The following is a 13,096-nucleotide window of genomic DNA, read 5'->3' on the forward strand; positions in this document are numbered from 1 at the left end:
TTAAAAAAGTTTTACTGACATCTGATTGTCGCTATATAATTCAGGGTGTAGTTTAGTGTTCTGTTGACATTTCCTTGAGCGTAGCTCCATCTAGTGGATGCATTGTAGATTGCGTCTCATAACGCGGCGTGTCCAATATATGAAAAAAATTACAAAATAGGCCATCCTTTGTGCCTCATAATCCAGTGCGCCTTTTAGTGTGAAAAATACGGTACTCACTTTTTTTTTGTTTTTTGTTTTTGGGGCTAAATTTTAGTAGGACTCAAAACGGCCTCTGATAGGACAAAAGGATCCCCACACCCGACTTCCAGGCAGAAGATGACAGGACATCTATTAATAGCCATGTACGCATCCGGTGGCGGCTTTAGTGGAATTTCAAATAGCAATTAGGCTATGAAGGACAGGACTTTACAGGTACAGTCAAGAGAATGTTAATGCGATTCCAAAGAGAGACCCAAGAGGACCTCGGTCGCTCACAGATATCACTTGACTTGAAGCCACTAAAGGAAATGAGATCCATGCTAATGCAGGCGGTGTGAATGGACCAGACCCCAACCCTAACCTTACTCCCAAACCTAACTGTATCCCCGATCTTTTCTTTCCTGCCATTTCCAAGTGATCAACTGCGGCGATCCCGGACTTCCGGCAAATGGCCTTCGCTACGGTGAAGACTACACCATCGGCCAGAACGTGACCTTCCAGTGTCAACCCGGATACAAGATGGAGGAGGACGGCTCACCCACCAGGATGTGTACTCAGAATGGGACGTGGAGCGGAAATATGCCCATATGCACAGGTAACGGCCAGTGCGATATCATGATATTTTGCCAACAGGATACTGTAAATGGTTTTGGTGATGTCAGACCTAACACAAGATGGCAATTGCCTGATCATCAATGCTTTGTAAGAAAACCTTCGATTCCGAACTGAAAAAGACTCACAAGACAATATGAGCACATTATTTCACCGATACTACTTGTGGCATCTCGAAGCATAAGGGTTCTTCTTCCTCTCCAACCCCGCCCGACTAGCGGTCACGTGCGCGACTCCCCCCGCCGTCAGTAACGGGGTCCTGCAGGGCAGCGACTTTGAGTGGGGCAGCAGCGTGAGCTACAGTTGCTCACCAGGCTACGAGCTGTCCTTCCCGGCTGTTCTCACATGCGTGGCCAACGGAAGCTGGAGCGGGATGCTGCCGCAGTGCTTACGTAAGCTCGCAACCCACGATGCGTTTCACTAGCCATGCAGAGTCAACATCGCCAATTGTGTTTGTTTTCTTTACAGCCAAGTTTTGCGGCGACCCCGGTACCCCAGCGGGTGGTTCCCGAGAGGGCCGGAGTTTCATCTACCAATCGGAAGTGACTTTCTCCTGCTCACCGCCGTTCCTTCTGGTCGGCGCGGCAACCAGGCTCTGCCAAAGTGACGGCAGCTGGAGTGGTACACAGCCCCGCTGTATAGGTAACCGTTTTGGTTTGTTTTTTCTCTGGATGAGGCAAAAAAACAAATAAATAAAATTAAATTAAAAAAACAGATTTCTGAAGAAGTGGAAATAATGGTCATTACTTTTCACAAAGATAAACGAGGGAATGTAGCTATATATTCTCTCTCATTTTTTTCTTTTTTAAATCGACAAATAGCATGCAAGGAGACAAATACAACCTGTTGGCTGGTTAAAAAAGTGTCTATTTGTCCTTCGGCGAGGTAATATTTGCACCCATGAACAGTCAGTTATTGTCTGCCTCATGCATCTGACGCCCCCCCTAATTACAGACACGTTGCTTTATCTCACAGCAAAGTTCTAATACAATATCAGACAGGAAAACAAGGTCTGCTTTTTAACATTCATCTCTTTTTTTTTCCTCAGAGTTTGCTTTGCAGTTTGCCGTTTCATTCTAGTCTTATTTAAATCATTGTGACATTCAAAGACGCACGTTGTTGTTGCGAATGTATTCAGGTGACTTCCAAATGCTTGTGTGGGTTTGTGACACATGATTTATGTTGGGCTGCAGATCCTTTTTTCCGACTTGTTTGTTGCTCCTTGGGGAGGCGCTAGCTATCGCAGCTAACGCTGCTGTCTGTTATCCCCTCTGCCTGAATGAGCAGGGCAGTTAAGGGGCCACCCACATGTGGCATTTTGCAGGCTTTCGCTCCCAGTTAAGTTGGCCGCCGCTCATCAAAGCAGGAGTCGCACAGGCGTATCAGGAATAATAACGGAGGACTACACAAGCATGTTGGAAATGATGGCGGTGGGATAAAAGTCTAGTCACCGCTCTGGTTTTCGATGAGGAGGGACTTTTTGGCACACTGAGCAGTAATCATGTTTCTGACGCAGTCGGAATCACAAGAGGCTCCCCCTAGGCTTTTTTAGCTCGGGTGGGTTTAGCTGCCCACGGTCATAAACTTGGACAGGAATCCCCATTTGTTGTTTTTTGTAATACATTTTTCCCAGAAGGATGCTTGTGACACCACCGTGATTTGCCAGTAGGTGCTTCAGAGTCAAGTATGCGCTGACTCATCATTATGCCCAAGTGTTGCTTTAATAACACACACACAGACACTCACACACACACTCTGTTGCACGCACTTTTTCATTCTTCGGCACTCTCATCGGTGACTCCAAGTAGAACGCTGGGACAACTTGATGACATTTCAACACACCCACAACATACCCAGACTGCTGCACAATTTCAATCTTTGTGCCGGGATGATGTAAGGCAGGAGTACTTGACCAGAGGGAAAGGAAAAGACGGGGAACGAGAAAGAGAAAGGAAATGTGTGAATGAGGAAAAGGAGGGGTTGACAGATAGAGGGAGGAGGAGCGAGAATGGGCGGATGGCAGGGAAGAGGAGAATGGAAGAGAGAAGAATGAAATGAGTAGGGGAAAAACGGTTCAGCGAATGGGGGAGGTTTGGAAGAAGAAAACAGCATGATGGGGTCGAAGAGGGAGATATGAAACGAGAGAAGGGCGATGAGAAGAATGGTGCGATGATGAGAAAGCTAAAAGATGTGAAGTAGAATGATGGAGAGAGAAATGAAGGGGGTTATGAAAGGATTTTTTGGGTGAATGTGAGAGATTTATGGGCAGTGACGTTTTCTCACCGAGGGAGTTTTTAGGTGGTGGTGGAGGTTTTGGCTCTTGAGAGTTTTTTTGGTGTGAGTGTGATTGTTTTTTGTTTGATTTACATTTTTTGGAGAGTCGGCAGTTGAGGTGAAATTTATGGAGATTGTAAGTTTTTTTAATGTGAGAGGGAGGAATGTTCTTTGTGAGAGGTTTCGAATGTGGTCTGTTTTCTAGTGGGTGCGTTTTTCGCTGGACACGATTTTTTTAAAATTTGTTTCATGTGAGAGGGTTTTTGATGAACGTGAGATGTAAATGTGATTTTGGGTTTGTACGGCACCTCATAGCTCCCTCTCTCACCTCCCCTGCTTCATCTTGCCGCTCGGCTTTATGACAAAGCTCTGCTGCCCCCTGCTGCCGTGCCCGCGTAGCGCAGCCTCTGTTGCCATGACAACGGGGACCAAGTGGAGAGGATTGAGGGAGTAACGCTTGCGGTCCTTCTTTGCAGAGCCGACCAAGACAAGCTGTGACAACCCGGGAACGCCCAGATACGGATCCCTCAACCGCACTTTTGGATTCAAGGTAATATAGTCAACCGCCATTTGCAGAACCCGGCATACAACATCACTTTGAAGAAATGACAAGAAGACTCTGTAACCAGCACAGCATGCTTGCTTCACTCCCAGTTGTGGCATACTGTCAAACTGATACATAAAACGAAAGACAAACAGTGTATATTTAAACGTCCAGTCTTTTTTTTTCTCATCAAAGTCTGTTTAATGCGACATAATCATATTAAATGCCATAGGCGGGCTAACGGAAATTAGCATAGATAGGAGGGGTGACTTTCTGCCCTGTAGAGCATCTCATATGAGCATGTTATGGCTCTGATGCGGCAATTTCCTTGTGTAAAATGGTCTGGTGTCTTGTCGTGCCTCAGGTGGGCAGCGTGGTGTCCTTCCAGTGCCAGCCGGGTCACCTTATCCAGGGCTCCTCCTCCAGAACTTGCCAGCCGGATCTGAGATGGAGCGGGACGCAGCCCGAGTGTATACGTAAGAGTCCCATTCAATACCGTCCCGTCCTCTCTGCATGTTCAGGAACCCAGTATTATTATAATTTTTTTTTCTTCATTTTTTTTTTCTCTAATATTTCCATTTGGTTTTGTCATGCTTCCACAGCCCACGCATGCAAGCAGCCCGAGAGCGCACTCCACGTGGACGTGGTGGGCATGGACCTGGCGGGCTTTGGCTACACGCTGGTATACAGCTGCCAGCCCGGCTACTTCCTTGCCGGGGGTTCCGAACACAGGGTCTGCAAGAGTGACGGCACCTGGACCGGAAAGATGCCGATATGTCGAGGTAAAAGAAATAAATACATCGAAATTAGAACAGGAAAAAAACGGACTGTATGATGATGTATTTGAATAAATTAGGAGGGCATGGGATGAAATGCGCATTTAAATCAAAGTAAAAGAATAAACGCATTCTAAGTAATGATATACATGTACATCAATGCCTCGTTAAGCTTTTATTTTGAAATTGGCCCTCACCTTGGTGGCCTGAAATTGATGAAATTAGTGCGGACATGAATTCAGTTTGTATTGCGTGGCCTGAAATAACCCATTCCCTCAGCCCCCGCAACACCACCCCCCAACTCACCCTTCCCCAAAGACTCGGTCAGCAATTAGTTCTAATCACGTGACCAGCACTGAGCTCACATTTTCTGCTGCCTGCACGGAGGGGACATTAAGCCTACACCTGGTCCACTACCATTTTTTTGTACCAAATTCTATGTCGTCGGCGGGCACCACGCCTGTAATGGAGCCAAATGTGGATTTACATACTTTGTATGCTTGCAGCTGGCGAGAAGAAGAAAGCTGTGAAGCCAGCAACGGGAACTCCGAGCCCCAAACTGAACGGTTAGTGCTGGTTCCTTGTTGGTCGATGCAGTCCAAAAGACAGCAGAGCGGCGGTTGTGCACAGCCTGCAACGGAGTGTGACCGCGCCATGTTTGTTGGATTAATTTCTCAAAAGGTCACTGTTTTGGCGAGGCGCTAAACACTTTTAAATGTGAAGTCGCAGCTGTAACAAATGTTTCCGTTTAGCACCAACTGCCAGCGACGTCGGCCGCATAATGAGCAGCTATTTACATCTACATCACATCAAACTGCATTTATTGGAGTTCACGCAGGGATGTTGCAGCTGCAGAATCGGTCCGATATCCATCCATCCATTTTCCGATCTGCTTATCCTCGCAAGGGTCGTGGGGGGGTGCTGGAGCCTATCCCAGCCGTCTTCGGGCAGTAGGCGGGGGACACCCTGAACGGGTTGCCATCCAATCGCAGGGCACACAGAGATGAACAACCGCACTCACACCTACGGACAATTTAAAGTGTTCGATCAGCCTGCCATGCATGTTTTTGGAATGTGGGAGGAAACCAGAGTTTTTTGTTTTGTTTTTTCTTCTCTGTCCCACAGTCCCAGATGACGTGTTTGCCCCCAACTACATTTGGAAGGGCTCGTACAATTACAGAGGCAGGAAGCAGCCCATGACGCTGAGCATCACCAGCTTCAACGCCAGCACGGGCAGAGTCAACGTCACCCTGAGCAACGGCAACATGGAGCTGCTGCTATCAGGCAATCAAATAAAATATGTTTTAAAAGACAGCAGTGATTCATAACAGCAACATTGAATTGTCTTCAAATGTTTGGAGTACTTGTTCAACATATTAACTTAAAAAAAAAAAATACCCAAGGAATAATTGTAAAACAAAGAGCGACCGCATCTGTTCTTCTTCTTCTTCTGTGACACGTCTGTCTCCTCCTCCAGGCCTTTACAAGACATCCGAAGCGCGTCTGCTGCTGCTGATGTACCACGTCAACTACGTGCAGCAGGGGAATCATCTCAAGGATTCCACCATTTCTCCGGCCAAGATCATAGAAGACTCGTGGACCATGGATGGATTTGTAAGCATCAGTGTGATCACATAAAATCCGCGGCAAATCTTCGCTGTTGATAGACAATAGTTTCAACTGTCAATATACCACAAACTGTGATCCCAATACAATTGAAAAATATTTTCTAACTCATCATCATCTTCACATTCCCTTTCATGCTTGTGTGCATACCATGCAAATCTGTCACTTTATCTTGAATTTGGCGAATCACCTGTGCAGGTGTCGGCCGAACCCGACGGTTCCAGTTACGTGTTCCAGGGATTCATTCAGGGAAAAGACTACGGACAGTTTGGACTGCAGCGACTCGGTAGTTGTTCTCGCCGAATGACTTGATGATGATGATGATGATGGCCGAGGCTAACTTCCTGGTTGCTTTGCAGGTCTGAACATGTCGGAGAGTCAGAATTCACATCCGCCTCAGTTGGGCACCAACAGCAGCTCGGTGGCCATCGCGATCCTGGTGCCTTTCTTCGCGCTCATCTTCACCGGCTTTGGCTTCTATCTCTACAAACAAAGGTCTTTGAAATATGATCTATCAAAAGTATGACAGGTATCAGTGCTCAGTATCGGTGAGTACTTAGAGTGAATACTACTACTGATATGGATCTGGGGGTTAAATATCCGTAGTAGACAGACACATTGTCTTACCACTCTGTTGTATTATTTTCTTTTCTTTTTTTTTTTGTCACACAGGACCACACCGAAGACCCAATACACGGGCTGTTCAGTCCACGAGAACAACAACGGGCAGGCCGCCTTTGAAAACCCCATGTATAACACCAACGCCAAGGCGGTGGAGGGGAAGGCAGTCCGCTTCGACCCCAATCTTAACACTGTCTGCACCATGGTCTGAGGATCAATGACGGACAGGAACCCGGAAGGGAAAACAGTTCCCGGCATTCATTTTGGTCTCGGCCGCCCGTTCTGAAATCTCACTTGGCGGAGAGTAGCAAAACTTTTTTGTAACACAAGGGGGGGGTAAAAAAAATCATGAGCAAAAGAAGGGATGAGGGCAGCCCTGGAGACTGCGTCCTTAATCCTGAGTGAACGGCGGATTAAAGTCAAAAGGGAGCCCGGGCCCCAGTTGAGCCAGATGAGAGGAGGAGGAAGGCTGACACACGGAATGCTTAAACCGCTCCGTTCCCATTCCGGTGGACGGGAAGGCTGAAGAGACGCAGACAACCCCGAACTGAACTGGAAGTCGATTAAGCGAATCGTCTCGAGAGAAGCGGGGGAGGGGGGGGTGTTAGTATCTTCAAATCCCCTTGTAGCTAATCAGAGCAAACCTGAAACGTGGAGCTGTTTTCACAATGGGGAGCTGTTCCCCGATTCACTGAATTCCAAACGGACTCCGATGCGAGGCGGACTAAGACCGAGAGACAAGCTATTCCGGCTCTGGCACTAAAGCACATCGGACAGGAAACGCTTCCTGTCTGCCCCGGAGAACGGGGCACTTTGACGGGACGGGTTAGGACGGACCACTGCTCCCCGTCGGTACTGAACCAGAAGCGGGGTTTGCCGCCCTGCCAACGTGGGCCGCCACCGTGGTTCCACTGAGATCCTGCACTCCGCGAGTGTTTCCTCCTTTATTTGTTACTACTGCAGAATCTTCTGATCTGTGATTCTATTGCGAATATATAGAAATATATATATTCGGGAGTGGTTACCACCTATATTTTTGTGCTCGTATTTGCCACGGGCGCGAGGCCAGGACAGACCATAGCAGCAGATCATCACGTGGTTTTTTTTTTTTTTTTTTTGGGGGGGGGGGGATATCTGTTTGACCACATATTTGTCCCTTTCTCATTTATTTCCTTTTAAAATTTTCTTCCTTCATAGAATGTGAAGTCGTACACTTTCATCGCTTTTTGTGGTCTGCTTGTGGTGAGGTGCGACGGTTTTTGTTTACCCCTTTCACGCTGGCCGCTAAAGATGGCTTTTTACCACCCAGACTCACTGCCCATGCTCTTTTGCATTAAAAGCATTTGTCACTGATGCACAGACGTCACCCTGTATCTAATTATCTCATTTGAAAAAAGTCGCAGCGTCTGCGTGAACACTATTTTTGTGCTTCAATATATATTTGCCATGGGGCAAGGGCAAAGATTAATTCTAGCAGCAGATTATAGCATTGGATTTGTGGGGGGGATGATCCGACAGACCACTTTTTTTGTGTTACGCCTCTTTGTGGTCTGACTCCTGTTGCGTTCAGGATGCGAGGTACTATGACATTTGCTGCAAAAAGCATGACATTTGCGGAGGATTCAGGTGATATGAGCCCCTTTCACACTGGCCAAAAAGATAGCTTGTTGCTCTCCTTTTCACTGTGGCCCAGACATCAGCACGCATCTACTGTAATTATCTTGGCGGGGGAAAAAAAAAGCCGCACTGGCTGAATGAGCACGCATTTCGGAAATGGCTAGGCCGTGTTTTGGTGGATAAATGACGGCTCAACCGCCATATTCTTGTCTGCTGGGAAACTTGTGTGAAAGGCACTATTGATGCAATCCAATGAATTGTCCCTGGAGAATTTCGTTTTTTTTGGGGGGGGGGGGGCAAAAGTTTAAATTCCTTGAGATATTTCAGTTCTGAGCTCAGTCAGTCCAACATTTCTTCTTGTGCAGGTCTGTTTATTTAAATTGAGTTAAAATTTGAGAACTTAACTTGGGCCAGGAGTCGAGTTTCAATTGAGATTTTTTTTTTCCTCATTATCAGATCATAAAGAGTTGGATGCCCCGTGGAATACATTGTTGTCTTTCTGTTGTTGGTCCCCCCCCACCCCCCAACCGTGCATTTCAAGAAACACAAGCCTTATTTTTTCTGTCTGTTTTTTTTTTGTTTGTTTTTTTAACCCGGTGTTGCAGTTCCTCTTAGTTGTCGACCTTAAAATGATCCACACGTCCATTTTTATTTCTTAATTTTTTTGCGGGGATGTTGCCCAAATGAAGTTTTGTTGGCATTTCAGTTTTTCCATGCTCAATTGGACAGTTTGGAGTGATTGTCGTCGTATGTACGTAGTTGTTGTGTTGTGGTGGCTTTAGTCGTTTAGTTTTCACAATGAATCTGACACAGTGCCTACCAAAAATCAAACATTTTTGGGGACTCTGCCTTCTACACATCCTTATTCCACTTTCAAAGGCATTTTCATCCCCTGCCACAAGCTTTTGCCAGTGACTGCAATAAGATTGATTGGAAGACTGAAGCCCTTCTTCGCCCCCCTCGACGGACACTGGAAGTATTCCCTGTTTGAGAATTAAAAAAAGAAGAAATTATGGTTAAAAAAATATATATACCTAACTAAACAAAATGTTTTGTACAGAAATATATTTTTATGATGAGATTATTTGTAAAATGTAATGAATCTATTATGTAAATTTTCAATGCAATGTAATATTAAAAAAAAAAAAAGGCTACTGCGCTTTGGTAATTAACATGTCTTTTTCATTGTGTTCTGGGACGGTGGGTTCTTGCTTTAAAAAGTTGCTCTTGAGTTCAAGTTTGACTATAAATAAAATAAACTAACACTTGAGAGGCCAAAGAGAGTGTTGCTATCTCATCTTGAGATAAAGTCCCCAAACTTTGGCCTGTTCTGTTTATCTATGGAGATGTTATCACCTGAAATGCAGCATTTTATTTATTTATCGTTTGTTTGTATTTGTTTTTTCTGTCAGTGACTTTTCAGATTTTCGACTTTTTAACCTAAATCCTAAAACATTTAGTTGGAAAAAGTTTAATAGCGAAAATACAAGTTTTCTTTATCCCATGCAGGAGAGTGACACTGATGTCGCGGTGAAAAGCATCGACGAACAGTTGTCTAATTGCTGTGACATTATTTCATTGTTCTTCCATTTAAATGACTACATTAATCTCAATCCATTTCTTTGATTATGACAATGACAAAGAGTTATGAATTTGTGAATATCCAAAATAGAGCGACGTTATTCAGGATTTGCTGTCGTCATTTTGACGTGACGACAAGGTATCCCAGCAATCCTCGACGTTGGTTGAAGATGTCTCTTCCTGTGTTCGAAAGGGAGCAACGTTTCATGTCGACGACGTATCTCAATAAAGGTGAGAAGATTTCATTTTCTCTTTTTAAAGAGGCCCCGGGTTTTGTGTCGGTCAAAGGGTTTAAATGAAACCTGTTTGTCGTGTTGCTAAATTCTGCTAATTATGTTCGACGGGTGTCTTCTTTTGTTTTTGTTTTCGAAGCTCCAAAAGTAACCAACATTGTGTTTCAACGAAGAACAACGTTGTTGAATGTTATGCCCCGATGCTGTTTTGTGTTGTAGAACGAATTCTTGCAGCTCATTTTAGTTAAAACGCCACTTTTTGGAAAACTGACACATCCTAATATTAGGAATTGTGGGCCAAATGTAGACGAATGAGTAGGTAATATTAATAGTTGTGTATATATATTTTTTAATTAATAGTTGTATATATTATTTAAAATTGCACTTCATACGGTATAATGTGTGTTGACATTTCTAATTCCCGTATTGAAATCCAGAAACTTGGAACTGTCCTGTTGCAATGCTTTCTTGTTTCTTGTCACAAGATGACGCTGCAGTACTTGTGTTGGACAGGTAGTTTCTCGTTTTTTGACGCCGCTCCTGTCAAACTTGTCAAAGAAAATTACAGTCGAACATATATTTTACATTACTTTCTTGTTTTCCCTCCATATTTAAACAAATATTGAACTGAAAACAGTTCCGTACACATCGGAGTAAACAAGTGCACATCAGACATCCAATTAAAAAAAGATAAAAACAGTTTAAAGTAACAACATAAAATCAGTGCACACAACAAAACACAAAACTACGACCCGCAAATTATATACACACGAAATAACGTCTTTTTCGACTTGGTGCTTGCAGGACACAAAACCGTTTCTCAACGGTGCAGAGTGTAATGCAGCAGTACGCCACTAGATGGGGCCATCACACCTCTAAAGAACAAGACGGTACGTCATTCTCTGACAGTGAAGCAGTAAAAACACGAGTGGGGGGGGGGTAACATGACAAAAACATGAGGTCTATTCCAATGAATAAAAGCATTTTTAAAGTTCTTTTTACATGTACATACTTTTACTTAATAATTCTGTTTTACATTTTTACATTGACAGATCCAAATGGAGAACTCCGGTTACCGTGGTTGACTCTCCACGCGGCAAAGTGCAACAGGATTAGGTAAGAATAATTTTCTTTTTTTATTCAAGGGAATATCATGTAGAAATGTTTCATTCTTAAAGTGTGAGATCTGGAAATAGGATTTATAAACAGCATGGCTTGGGTGTGTACTTAATACACAATTTATTAAACAAATAAAGGAAAATTACAAAGAATAAACTTTTAAACTTTAAATATTTAACCAGAGGAAAACCTTTTTTGAAGTTAGCCCCCCCCCCATACTAAATCAGTTCAATAGTTTATAAAAGTGTACTTAATTTTATGAGTTTGTTTTGGCAAATATTCAAAATATACCCTGTTTAAATCATTTAAAATATTGATTTATTTTTTGACGTGTGCTTTAAATACTCTGCATGTCTTCCGATAAGTCAAACATCTTCTTGCCCGTGACTCGGGAGCTTTTCCGATATCATTCCGTCTTCCTCCCGTTGGCTCTCGACCACTGGGGGGAATTCGGCCCTCCAGGATGTTTTTTTTTGTTTTTTCCCTTCCCCTTGTCAATAAAGGTGACTGTCGAGCCAACAGAACGATGTTTTGTAGCACCCACATTAATTATGCATCCGGCTACAGAAATCAGCCAGCCTTGATCATCTCATATTGAGTTTTTTTTTAAATTTATTTATTTCTGTCTATTTATTGTAGTCCAGGTTGGCAAGAGTAATTGACAGTTTTGTCACAGCATAACTTGCTTGTGTTTGATGCTTCTACATGTTCCATGATTCATATTTATTTAATGCCGTCTGTGGTGACCTCCATGCATATGAAAAGAAAATATTTAACCAAAATGAAGTCTTTGTGTGTGTGTGTGTGTGTGTGTGTGTGTGTGTGTGTGTGTGTGTGTGTGTGTGTGAGGGGGCAATACTTTTATAAGAAATAGTTCAAGAAAAATAATATTAACTCTTAAAAATAAAGTTAAAATGAGTTTTTATATTTGTGTGGCAATTTTGTCATGCTGTGATTCAAATTCTGTGTTGTCACCTGACCCTTTTAATTTAATCTTAAATTTCACTTCACCTCCAAATAATCAGATTTTTTTTTCATAAAATCGAAAAACGTGAATATATGTACTGTAGTTACTCATTGTGACTTTAATCTCAAGAAAATAATTTCATTATTTTCTAATTTTAAGATTTTTTTTTCCCTCACCCTGTCACTTATTTGTTCTCTCAATGTTTGGAGCTTGTCCTTCATAAATCGAAATGAACTTTTATGATTTTAACATTTTTTTTTTTTTTTAACAAAATCACCAATATTTCTTGTAACTCAAGCCGTTTAAATGGAAAAGTACTCATCAAAATGACTCTCTTCATTTGTCATAATTCTACTCTTCTTCTTACTGTAGAATTGTCTTTTTACTGTGGCCCTAATGCTCCTTTGTGGTGTTGGCATTTTTGATGAAGGCACACATTGCCGTCAAGGAGCAACAGTTTATACTTTGCAGTGTGCATGTATGAACAGAAATCTGACTGTCCTGCAGTACAGTGCAGGACTGGATATGCAATTCTAAGTACGGCCTAAAGAGGGCGCTCAAATCTGTATGCATTCTGTGTCGATGTGGCCTGTCTTGGACAGTTTCCTGATAGCTGAGCGGTGATCCGACCTACCATGTTTATTTTTCTAATACTAATGAGCAAAATGAAGGCTATTGAGCAAATTGCACTATTGGGCTCGCGCTACTTGTCCGCATGTGTGCACATAGCGCCCCTTCGGCCTTGAAGCCGGTCGGCGTGACCAATCGATGTGCGAGAGAAGCTCATCCGTGTCCGACATGACGCGGCAACCATGTTTGATTAAATGGCCGCCGCGTCCTCACCGGGACACAAATCAATGGCGTTGGAGGGGCGGGGGTGGGCATGGGGGGGGTCACTTTACATGATGCGGCCCAATGTGGCGCC

The 13,096-nt window shown here is 43.6% G+C and overlaps 1 protein-coding gene across 1 annotated transcript in view; it reads left to right on the top strand.

Moving 5' to 3' along the window:
* Positions 1–9,443, top strand: part of csmd3b (CUB and Sushi multiple domains 3b) — a 207,296-nt gene extending 197,853 nt beyond the window's left edge. Inside the window, exons 64-72 of the mRNA XM_019863576.1 lie at positions 3,564–3,637; positions 3,996–4,107; positions 4,234–4,413; positions 4,914–4,973; positions 5,533–5,691; positions 5,885–6,021; positions 6,232–6,319; positions 6,393–6,528; positions 6,706–9,443. Coding sequence (XP_019719135.1) covers positions 3,564–3,637; positions 3,996–4,107; positions 4,234–4,413; positions 4,914–4,973; positions 5,533–5,691; positions 5,885–6,021; positions 6,232–6,319; positions 6,393–6,528; positions 6,706–6,865 — 1,106 coding nt within the window. The 3' untranslated portion in view covers positions 6,866–9,443. The remainder of the gene's footprint in view (positions 1–3,563; positions 3,638–3,995; positions 4,108–4,233; positions 4,414–4,913; positions 4,974–5,532; positions 5,692–5,884; positions 6,022–6,231; positions 6,320–6,392; positions 6,529–6,705) is intronic.
* The last annotated feature ends 3,653 nt before the right edge of the window (positions 9,444–13,096 follow it).

Source organism: Hippocampus comes, unplaced genomic scaffold, assembly GCF_001891065.2.
Source record: "Hippocampus comes isolate QL1 unplaced genomic scaffold, H_comes_QL1_v1.1 scaffold91, whole genome shotgun sequence".
Taxonomy (NCBI): Eukaryota; Metazoa; Chordata; class Actinopteri; order Syngnathiformes; family Syngnathidae; genus Hippocampus; species Hippocampus comes.